Source organism: Macrosteles quadrilineatus, unplaced genomic scaffold, assembly GCF_028750875.1.
Source record: "Macrosteles quadrilineatus isolate MER2022 unplaced genomic scaffold, UCM_ALF_1.0 Scaffold_5__1_contigs__length_97177068, whole genome shotgun sequence".
Lineage (NCBI taxonomy): Eukaryota > Metazoa > Arthropoda > Insecta > Hemiptera > Cicadellidae > Macrosteles > Macrosteles quadrilineatus.
The window spans coordinates 24,084,470-24,097,256 of NW_026542598.1; the positions used below are offsets into that span (position 1 = coordinate 24,084,470).

General features: G+C 31.3%; 1 protein-coding gene across 17 annotated transcripts in view; it reads left to right on the top strand.

The window, feature by feature from the left end:
* Nucleotides 1-11,284, top strand: part of LOC128994165 (glucose transporter type 1-like) — an 87,011-nt gene extending 75,727 nt beyond the window's left edge. For 5 of the 17 annotated variants that reach the window (XM_054418496.1, XM_054418501.1, XM_054418497.1 and 2 more), the window contains 2 exons: nucleotides 3,825-3,922; nucleotides 10,778-11,120. In XM_054418496.1, coding sequence (XP_054274471.1) covers nucleotides 3,825-3,922; nucleotides 10,778-10,869 — 190 coding nt within the window. In that variant the 3' untranslated portion in view covers nucleotides 10,870-11,120. The other 12 variants (XM_054418499.1, XM_054418502.1, XM_054418512.1 and 9 more) reach the window with 8 other exon arrangements.
* Nucleotides 11,285-12,787: the final 1,503 nt, after the last annotated feature.

Genomic DNA, 12,787 nt, shown 5'->3' on the forward strand with positions numbered 1-12,787 from the left:
ACAATTCTTTCTTATTCGTTTCCTATCACAGTTAACAGTCGTTGTTGTAATGTAATTTAAATATTTAAAAATATCCCAGTTATTGTTAAATTCCATAACTGCTTGCTTTATATTTGTGGGTCTATATTGTACATTATATTTATATTCTAATAGGGGTTTATTTTTATTCCGATTTAATAATGTTTTACAAAGTGTCATTGTCAGTTGTAAATTTATTTGGTCTTGGTATTATTATTTTTTTTAATAAGTATTAGACCATCTACTATCACATATTACAATATTTGTGTAAATGATACTGTGTGTAGTTAATTTTCACCAAAACCTTTACTGGTAGTTTTCTTTTCAAATGATAAATACCAATTTGATAGTAGGATTATAACGTTATTTGTTTTGTATATTTATAAACCCGACACACTATGTCCAAGTATAGATTTTATTCAACATTTAAAAATATTATTTTTACTGTTTTGGAAATTTGTCGTAAACAATGCATTTAGCATCAGTGTGAATCAATTTTAATTTTTCCCTCATAGTCGCTAACTGACACTTTGTGAATTTTTATCATAATTATCTAGTCTAATTTGAAACGTTAAGTTACGTAAACACATTTTTGGTAGGTGTGAGCATACAGCTAAGGCTGACCTAACCTAACGTAATGTAACGTATGCATGGGAGACGTTGCCGTTGCGTTATGACAGACTCCAGGCCAGCGTCTGATTCAGTCAGTGTTGTTGTATTTCAGTGTTGACCCAAAGACGCCCGATGAGAAACCGAAGCTCAAGCTAAGTCACTTGTCACGAGTTAACTCGTTCTCGCAACAAGTTCTTAAAACGTAACCTAACCGCCGCTTCCAGCACTATAGCTTGTTTTAGGTTGTTGACTTTACATATTTGGTTACCACAACTGCAAAGTGATTGATATTGGTTGTTTATTGTTGTATACGAGTTTTATTGATTAAATGATGAAAAATGTTCTTTAAAGTAGGGTTTTAATAACACTCTATGTTGTAACGTTAAGTATTATTTCTAAAGTTTATTTTTATTTGTTTCGTTAGTTTTTAAATCAAAGTGTTTTAATATAAACTTTTTTGTATTTCTAATCTCAAAACCTTAACATGCACGAGTATTTAAAATGTAGGTTATATTTATTTATTTTGTTATGTTTTTTCTCGCTAAAGTAATGAAATTGACTTTGCACACACTTTGATTTGATAGAATCAAGTCCTAGATTTAAAAAATAACCAGGAACTTAATATTTTTAGATTTCAGATTTTAAATAGGCATTTTGCAAAACAGAATGTTTTATTGATAGTAAATTTTTGCCATTACTGGCTGCAAGGTTAATACAAAAATAATCTAAAAAGGTAATTACAGTACAAAAAGTTGGCCCACTTTATTTCAAATACCAAATAAAGCTCTAGAAATAATGAAAGAAAAAATAAGTTAGAATTGCTTGATTTGTCTCATAGTCGGTAAATAAAAAAACTCTTTGCCCTGAAATAATATAAAAAATAATATTGAATGACTTCCCCCACTCTTGGAAAGCTAAACTAACATAGATTACAATATTCAATATAGTTTAACATTCATATCTTATAAAGCTTGTCGATAAAAAGTTTCTAGAATTTTAAAAAGGACATTTTATTACTAAATACCGTAACCATTTATGTATTATTTTTATTCATAAAACCATTAATGAACTATGTTTTACATTACTTAATAAAAAGTTAATTGCTGTGATTTTAAAGATAATAAGTTTGAAATTTTGTATAAAATGTTTGACACTGGAGTAACCAAATGTGTAAACTTACAGAGGTATCATATTTTTTATAACTATATTATAAATATAAAGTATTGCTATTTTAAATATATTTTTAATCCGATATATGTTTTAATTGAGTTATATTTTTTATAGTTCTTATATTTTTTATTTCTCTTTGTTTTAGGGGTTCTGGGAGAAAATATGTAGAGTAAGAAATATTTATTTCAGACTCTAATTGCAGTTTTGAAATGGAAAGAAGTTTTATGAAAATATCTTAAATTGTTAAGCAATATACAATTAATTAAAACCATAAGACACCGTTGACACAAAAATATTTTTTTTCAAATGCTTTAATTAATATTATTTCTAAACCAAGTAAAGTAATTGACGGGTAGTAACAAATGTATAATTGCTAAGATTTATTAGAAAAATTTATTTTTAAGTAATCTTTATATTTACGACTAAATTAAACATTGTATGAAAAAAAATTATTTTCATGTTAAATATTACTTCTGAAATACTCCTGTATATATGATGATAAGACTTGATTATTTCTTAATTAATTGTCGTTTATTAGCATTTCTTTATTTTAGTTGCCCAGTACAAAATAATCTTTTATATTCCACCAATAAATTCACACAAGCTTCATAATTAATTAATAAGATTTAGAGTTAAATGATAAATATCAATGTGGTTTATAACATAATAACATATATTATTATGTTATTTTACAAAATATTTTTAATTGATAACTTATAAAATTTTCAAAATTTAATTTTTTATTTTAAAATTGCAAATTATAAAATCTTTAATGATCTTTTGTCAATTACTAGTGATAATTATTTTTAGTTATAAGTATATTTTTTGCGAATTTTAATTATTTATTTTATTTTTAATTTTTAGTTAACATTACGAATTGTTAAGTTAAAACCTGTAAATATATTTTTTTGTTTTATTTTGAGTTTATTTATTTTTCCTTTACTACTCACCTATTTTCTATAATCCATTTACTTTCCCAAGTCTCCTTTTTTTCTTTTATTCGTTTTTATATTGTTTAGTATCCAATACTACAAATAGACTTAAAAACCTTTTACTAGAGGAACTAAACTGTCCTGATTTAATTCAGTTGTTATTTCAAACCCCAAGCTTAAGGGGTAGTAAATAAATTACATATTTATATCACAAATTATATTCAAAGTTAGTCTTTTGCATATATTTGCTACTTCTATTCAATTGGCAATATGGATTAAATTAATAGTGTCCTCATTGTTATTATGTCATATAATTAAATATCTAGAGGGTTAAATAGTAAGACATACAATAGCAACTACTACAGATTGTGTGAACTGAGTAATAAAAATCTTTTTAAATGGTATTTTATATTTAGAAGATTTGCTTAAGGTTTATGGAGAAATAATTTGTTGTAGATGATTTAAAAATTTGTCTAACCATGAACTTGGAAGCTGTTTTTATATTAAAATAATTTCACTCACCTTGTCTTTGGTGAATCCTAATTTGTACTCAAAACACATTAAAATTATAATACATATTTTTATATGAAATGTTTAGGATATAATATCATTCAAAGAATCTTAAAAATCAAGTGTTTTCTACTGTATAGATCTGCTGTGAAACAGATTTTTCATTGGCTTTGCTTTCTAATTCATACTAGGAAAAATGTTGCTAAATCTTGTTAAACAAAAACAAGTACAAATTAAACTCAATGTTTTTATTGTCAGCGTGAGCTAAGGATTAAATATGCTGGCATATCTGCACAAATACAATTATAGATAGAATAACATTCAATATCCTGTAATATGGGACAAAATATATCATGACAAACTCAATGAATGAGGAATCGTACTTCAGTCATCTGAAATAAAAACCCCTAATTAAATCTATTTTTTTCTGTTTACAGATCTAAGTTCCATTATTTTTATTGGTCTTTGTTTTCTTTTGTTGCAAAACATTGTGTAGCAATGTGTATGCTGATAAAAGATTACCGTAAAAAGATTCTAATGATAAATAACTGATCCAAACCAGGTATGCTGAATCTTTTCCAGGAGCATGATAAACTGTGTGAATACGTTAGAGCAACGAATGCCCTCATCTGAGCAGGCCTCGCTCATGGTAGCGGAGGAAAGACCGCTCCCGGACCAATGTAAGCCTTTACGATATTACTGTAAAGATATTGCCAAACGTGTTCGCGCCTGCCACACCTTTGGCAATAGCTGTATTGACCCTTAATGCAACAGTCCGTCGAGATTTTAGAATAAATTTGTCTGGGATTATTAAAGTGGGCGAAAGCAAAAAATCAAAAATCATGTAAGCATCTGGATTAAAATTTGTTTTTGGTTATTGAAATATCAGTGATATTTGGCATGTTGTTTTATTTTCTAACTCTTTCCAAACCAAATCTTTGTCCAAATTTCATATCAAAGCAGGAATAGCTATTTGAGTATTAAGAGCGCAAAGTACGTTCATTGCTGCTTGAGGAGACCGGCAAAGACTGTTTGGGCTTGTAATACTGTACACACAAGATTTTTCCTACCTCCATAATTAACTTATCATAACACACAGATTAACTTTTTAGTCGTCTATAAAATTAAATTTGGGTGTTTTGATTTTTTAGGATGTTAGTGTGTTATAGAAACGCGGGAAGTAAAACAAGCGGGAATGACTAAAGCGGTAATGAGCTATTTAGCATACCGTACTGTTGTGTGGCAATGTGGTAATTTCCATCATGAAGTGGTAGGAAAAAGAGCATTACTTTTTAGCCATTCTACACAAGCACCAAATATTGGGAAGATGAGTTAAAATTTATCACAACAAATTATTTAATATCGCACAGCTGTGTGGAAATAGATGAAAATATTTTGCAAGTTTTGTCGATTCACAAGTATTATCAAAACACATGGGAGTTTCAAATAATGGCAGTTAAACACTCTTGGTAACTCTGAAAAAATGTTAATAATAACGCTCATTTAGTAGTGATTTAATAGTTGTTCTCTACCCAATAAATCATTAATAGTTCTTACTTCTTGTGATTGGAAACTATTTTCCTGGTTTCCTTTAAATCTAGACTATTGAAAGTCGTAATAGAGTATTATTAGAGAATTGATCTTGGGTAATTTTTAAAAGGAATATATTTTGATGTACAAAAATAATTCAGTTATTACAAACAATTGCTCAAATTTGCTTAAGAGTTATATTTGTCCAGTTTACAGTTAAAATAGTCTGTAGAAATTCAGTTTACTTCTTTTTATAATAGAGTTTTTAGGAATATTATGGAATTTCTTCCAGAAACGGAAGGTATGATATCAAAATAATTTAATTAAAAAAAACTTCTAAATGATTACGGATACTCTAAATAATTACTAATAATTACAATAACAGCTACTAATAATAATTACAATAAAATCTTTTGAACAGCTAAATAAATTATACTGTGTTTTCCTGGACTTAGCAATAGACCCTATTTTAGTTAAACATCATAATATTTCAGGGTAATTTTTAAGGACAGTATAAATAAAACCGTGAAACCAATTGTTTTGTTGGAATTTTTAGAACATACGAAGAGACAAATATATAAACGCCAGAAATGGTGTTTTATTTATTTTACCTTTGTGATTGAGAGAATGAACATTTTACTTCTTAGCAGAATCTAACACTGATTTAATATTATTTAAGGGATTATTTTAAAAACTCTCCATCGCGGTAAAAAAAACAAGTTTTCACAAAGTTTCCGTATTTGAAATATAACCCTTAAGATACTCTTTGGAGAGAAAATATCTTAAACATAACAACAATTGTTTACACACAAACCCAGTAAAATCTGGAAAATTACCGATTAAAATCACGCAAGTAGAGAAAAGTACAGAAGTCAAAACAAGAAACAAAATGTACCAAATAAAACCCACAACTGGTACTGTAAGAATAGAGGGACAGAGGGTAGACGAACACAACGGACAATGGGGACACGGCTGCACCAAATGGTGGCTTAACCAAGCCAGTCAAGGAAAAAATTGAAGTCGTTGACTTTTGGTAAAATAGGAAAATATATGTATACTAATTGTTTAGTGTGATGGAATATTTGGAAATGTGTACATTTCAAAATACATGAGATATTTTTGTTTGGGCATTTTTTGTGATAAAAACATCAAATTGAAGAAAACATCCTAGATCACTGAAGCCTTGATTTTGCTTTTTTTACTATTCAAGGTTTTATGTGCCACATTTGGTTTTTTGGGAAGACTTCATTAATTCTCTCCAGGAGTAGGAATACCTCTTGTTCAACAACCTTATCAGTCGTAACACACTGTAAATTTCACCAAATTTTAAATTTTAAAAATTAATAATTTATTGAAAATGATTTTCACTCAGACGGACTGTTGCCATGATTAGTAGTGATGGTGTTTCAGCGCGTGCTGAAGACGGAGACATTTCTTCAGCAGTTATCTGTTTAGGTTTAGAGTTTATTGATGTGTAAAATGTGAAATTAACTCTCACTTTTTTCTCTATAACACTTCTACTTGTTGGCAAACTTTATTTTCTGATCCAAAAAAATACTTTCAGTTTTAAAACTGCACCGGTACTTAATAAAATAATAATAACTCAGTTTCCGAATTTTCCGATACAAAGATGTTTTATTCCAAGCCTTGTTTGATATGATAATGTGAATGGCAAAAAATGTTTCATTTTAATATAATTGGTATGTAAATAACGTAATTAGAGCTAGTTTTGAAACCATTACTTCAATAAAACAATCCAATTATTTGCAACTGCAATTAGGCATGATCAAACTAAATCACATTTATTTTTAATGAATGTGTAGTTTTTGGAAATGTTTTGGAATTCTAATTCCATTACTTGTGATTACTGTAAATCGGATCTACATCCAAAAGAGAACAAAAAAATCAATTGTTATTCATCATTACAACAAAATGCCCAGTCGCAAAACTACAAATATTTTAAATTTTGGTTTTTATTTTCAACTAAAAGTTGTTGTTCTGTAACTAAAATAACTGATGTGATCTTTAATCTAGCTTAACCATCAGTGACATAATTTTGTGTAGTTCATTGGATTATGCTTAACTTTGGGTTTTAATGTACAACACTCAATATAGAGAAAAAATAGAATTGTTTACAAAATCAAAAGGGATATTTAGGTAACCTGTGCATGAAGTTTTTAAACAAAATTTTTTTAACCCGAGTGCATTTTTCTGCACAGATTGTGAGATTACACATGCAGCTATTTTTGTAGTTATGGTATCATAGGCAAATGCTTGTATATCGCTTGACAGCTGGTTAAGAAACGCTTTTGTGAAATGCACGATAATAGATAAATATCGCATTGTTATTCAGTTGATTATTTGTTAAGATTCTAATCCAAGAAACTGTTGGTAAACTGATTTTACTGTGACAGTGTCGAATACGTTTGAGAGATGGTCACTGATAGGCAGTTCTGGTAAATACAATCCGAGGAGACATTCCGCTTATGCGTCTCTACCCTCAGGTATTCCTATGTCATCGTAAAGCACTCCGTCACTGTTCAAAGTATAGAGGCACTACAACTGTAGAGGCACTATGACACTATTCAAAATATAGAGGCACTACAACACTGACCAAAACTATAGAGGCACTTTTCATTGTAAATCTGTAGAGGAACTTGGACACTGAACTACTTAGGAGCACTGCGCCACTGATCAGACTATGCAATCAATACAATACCTACTGATTGTGTGGTGGAGGCACTGCTATACTGATAACACTATATGAGCTTTACAACTTTTTTCAAGCTATAGAAGCACTCTAACATTGTTTTAAATGTAGAAGTAATACAAACTGTTCGAACATTAGTCACACTACAACACTATATATAATACATATATATATATAATAATATATATATACAACACTATAACTCGAGAACTAAACTAATAAAAAATTAGAAGCACTCTAAGAAATATTAAACTGTAGAAGCAATATAAACTTTTTAAACTGTAGACACCCTAAAGCCCCGTTCACACGGGGCGAGTTTACAAGCTACACGCTAGCATATGAGAAGCCGGCGAGTGCACTTATAATCGTTCATACGATGCCTTTTCCACTCGCTCAGTAGTTGACTTCTGACCAGGTTTCAATTGTGAAATCTTGCTGGTTGTGTTGGTGTTTGCGTACATTTAAAATTAAATGGTCTATGGGAAACGTATTGGTGTTCCTAAACGTGTAGGTACCAAAATTACCCAGCCTTGTGTAACATCAAACACAAAGACTATGCCAATAAACCGTTGAGGGATACGTTTTTTAAACAGCTGAGGATTGGAGAAAAATAATAGAACATGGATGAAAAACGCCTGAAATCCAAAATAAAGTAATATTTTTGATGCACCATAATCTGTACATCTTCCTACCCACACTATTACCCACACTTTCCTCCTTTTCTGTTTCTCATCTCGCCGTCCAATTAATTCATTTAAATTACTTTTGCTACAACTACAACTCCCGCTAGAACCAAACTCCTCCGACATCTTCAAATAATATAAACAAACACAAGCATAAGCAACTGTGTTCACACTGGGCTACATACATGCTAGATCGTTCAAAAGCTAGCGAGTAAGCGTGTAGAGTAGCCACAGAGTCAACTTTTTCCAGAGCTTTTTTAGAAGCAGCTTCTGAGAAAGTACTTCTTTCACACTAAGCTATTTTACGAGCTGCGTTTAAAAAAGCTGGCGTGTAGCTTGTAAACTCGCCCCGTGTGAACAAGGTTTAAGACACTGTTCAGGCAACAGGGGAATTATGACGTTTAAACTATAGAATCACTCTAAGAAAGATTAAACTGAAGAAGCAATATAAACTTTTTAAACTGTTGACACCCTAAGACACTCAGGCAACAGGATAAGTATGATACTGATCAAACTTTAGAATTATTGTGAACACTGTTCATACTGTTTTTAAATTACATACTTTTGGCAAGGTATTATTCAATGGTGTTATTTAATGGGCTTCGTATGCTTTTTTTGTCTAGCGATATCCAGGGCTCATCAACTACAATAATAACACACATACACACAATCCTACTGTAAAATCACGTCCAATGTTTCGCAGAACATGAAAATCTTCCCGCTTCCTCAAGATTGGAAAACTTATTTTTTCCCTAGTTGCTAGTGAAACGCCTAACATCAACTATCGGATCAGTTGAACTTGGAGGTAACGAAGAGATAATCAGCCAGGGATGTGAAAGGCTTGTCTACAATAAACACTACACCAAGGCCCACCCCAACCCGCCTTTCTTAAAGTTCAACTGACCCAGCAGTCGTAGCCAAGAGTTCAACCCGCTTGCGGGACAAAAAAAGTTCCCCAACCTTTAAGTTTGATGCAGGACGTTTTATGTGTTCCACAAAACTTTGGACTTGATTTTTCACAGTGATTGTGTGTAATATGTACATCTGTGTTCACTGAAGCTAACAAGTCCTGGATATTGCCAGACAAAAATAAAGGAAGGTGAAGCCTTTTTTTTTGTTGTGTCTACGCCAGTGGCATTTTAATAATTAAGTCAATTTAAACAATTGAACCCTTTTAGGGGATTGCGGTCATCACTGATCACAGTACGTAATCAATACAATACACTGTTTTTTATACTATATAGGTACTTTACTTTACTTTTCGATGAAATGGCAACCATACAAAGTAGGTATTTTAAGGTATTTTACTATAGGCACTATAGTACTGATATAATTAATTATATAAGTACTACGAGATTGATCAAACTATAGTAGCACTATGACACAGATAAAACTGTAGAAGAACTACAATACTGTTCAGATTATACAAGCGATACGACACTGACCAAACTGTAGAAAGAAGAAATACAACACTGATCAAAATGTAAAAGAACTAATTCTGGTCAAATTATATAAGTGCTACGACACTGATCAAAATTTGAGAACTACTAATACTGTTTAAATTTTAGAAACATTCTGACACTGATCAACTATAAAAGTACTAAAGACACCAATCAAACTTTACAAGCACTAAGAATACAACACAGTTAAAATATAGAATCACTATGACACTGATGAGCCAAACGAGATTGATAAAAATAAATATAGAAGCACTTGCTTTCACACGATATAGTGGGTGCACCCACACTTTGTACAACAAAATTGAATTCAAATTAAAATATAAATTCACTTTACACAACTCTACAAAATATGCTTCAGTAAAAGAAAGCATTTGAGCAAAGATTTTGGATACGTTTTACTCACATTTTATATTACAATTAGTTATTAAATATTTTTCTCAGCTATTTACTACACCCACTTTGCCTCGTGGTCTTCAATTTAATAACCTGTATTAATAACAAAAATTCTTTATAGATTTTAGCCTGTTATAAAGTAGAATTGTCTGCTACTTACACTATTTTCTATAATAATTATGGCAAATAAACTAGATGCAGAGGTTTTCCTCTGTTGATTCATTTCATATCAACTTATTACACTGTTCATTTTCAATGTTGATCAATCTTGGTTTATATGGTACCGTATATACAAATCTAACTAAAGATAATACCTCGGCTTTGGTTTACTTGTATAGATTCAATGTATAACATACTTTCAAATGAATATTTATTTCAATTATCCAAATTAAATATAGATTATTGGCAATTAAATGTTTTAAATACATTAATTTACCACCCTAACAAAATTAATAAATGTTTCCTCCTCTATCTTTGTCGAGTGCATAAGTAATTTTCTTCTTACTTACTCAAACCTTCTATGAATATCATTGTATGTGAACACCAGCTTTAAAATGAGTAGTTTTGCTTGTCCGATCATCTTTTGAAAAGATAGCTGATGGCAAGGCTCTATTTTATCTCTGGCTTTCACAGTGTGTATTGTTCCTGTGAGGTTCTATTGATGTTAGTCTGTAGATGATTGATTGTAGGGTTGAGTCTAGCAGGTGTCAGCGAGTTCCGGGTGAGGACATGTTTTCAGTGTTGATCTTGTTGTTGCAGCTGCTTCCGATCGTTGCTGTCGAGATCTGGCACAGCCGATTCGTCCCCCTCCCCCCCTCCCACCACCGCGATTCCCGAACAGCGGCGTCTGACACCGGGAAAATCTTAACGGCGATATGTGCGCGACCGCGCCTAAACTCGGCCTACTCGGCTTTATACACAAGAGCGGTAAAGCGTGGGTTCTGTATCTCCGTCGCCACTAAACCTCCCATGTGTACGTTAGGTGCGCTAGGTCCTTATCTGTAAATTGCTCACTCCGCGACGATAGTGTGTGATCCAGATACTATATAGAGAATATTTTAATATAAGTGTTATCGAGGCACGGTGTATATATGGACACTACCTGGTTGCAGCACGGAGGGGGAGGGGGAGTGTTGTGTTCGAGCTCGATGGCGGTTCCCTCACGAGTCGCCCAGTGAACCGACACCCCCAGTGCCGCCGCCTCGTCTCACCTACTGAACTCCCACCTCACTCGTGATGGCTGCTTGTACCTGTAGGTTATGTCTTGCTGGCAAAGGCAAGCGTGAAACATGTGTTTTTCTACAGTTATACAATTGAATGCATTTATATGATGGCATTGAGTAAGACTTACTCAGCTACATAATCTTATCTAAGTTTGATTTTTGAAATGAAATACAAACAATCCATTTACACAATTTTTATGAGTTAAACCTGTAACCAGATTATTCGTGATATAAATATTGAGCTTTAAAATTTGTCAAACATTCAGCTAATAACCAAACAGGTAAATATTACATCACACAGTTCTACTTCTGGATACTTTTGGATTTAAAAACTCACAAACAAAAATTAAAATGTTCACCATGAATTAAATTTGTAATTAATCATGTACGATTATATTTGAAATTTCATACCTCCAATAATGGGTTTCTTGACGAGATTGGCCTGCATCTTGACTCTCATGGTTGAAGGACAACTTGTAGGGAATGGGGAAGATGTTAAATCTCCTCCACCCTAAGAAAAATAAACCGTACAGCATAGATTGCACAAAGAGTAAGGGATTGTTCAATAACAAACACAGGGCTACTCTTCCTAGCTATTTGGTAACTGTCACAGATTACAGAACTTTTTTTAAAGATTCAAACAGAAAAAAAAAGAGATAAAAGTATAATTTGTCAAATATAAAAATGTTTATTTCTTTCATAGACCTTTCATCATTTACATGTATTTTTGACTGGGGAGAATAATTGGACTATTACTAAAAGAAGTAAAGTTTTTGGTATAACTTTTTCATAAGAATCTTACCATTAATGAAATATTCTAGGGATAATTAAACATGGCAAAGAACACTATAATGGTTGTTTGGTTTGAAAAAAATTGTATCGCAACTATTAAAATAAAGTAATGTTTGACAACACTGCCTATGACGATTTGTTAAAAAATAACCCCAATTAAGGAAAGACATGCTTAGCAATGTTACCAAATTCGAAGAGAACAAATTTTAAAAAATAATTAAAAGGTAATGTATTGTAGTTTTAAAAAACCTATACACTCATAAAAATGTTACAAACCTATGAAATTTAATATGAGAAATTTTCAATTTGATGTAGATGTAACAGAAGCATGATGTTTTTAGAAAGTGTCAATCAGGCCTGTTTAAACCTGAAATGTGACGTAAATTGTTGTTGAAACAGTTAAAAAATAAAACCTCTTATTTTTTTTAATGAATAGGACCTATTAATCTGAATTCTCTATAAACATAGCGGTCAGGTTCAAGCAGCCATTTTCCAAAACTTTATGTTTACTCGCTACGTTTTTGTAGTTATTAATTTTATCTGTGTTATACTCACGCAATACTTACCCCTCCCGTATCACTGTTAAAGTTGATAAAGCAATAAACAAATACAAAATAGAATACAATAACAGTGATAGGGTGGTTCTTTTCTCATCTCAATCCTGTATGCAAAGTAAAAAAGTATTCATTGCTGTTCTGTCCTAAGAACTGTACTGATTTCATACTCTACTAAACAATAACAAATTTCACTACAA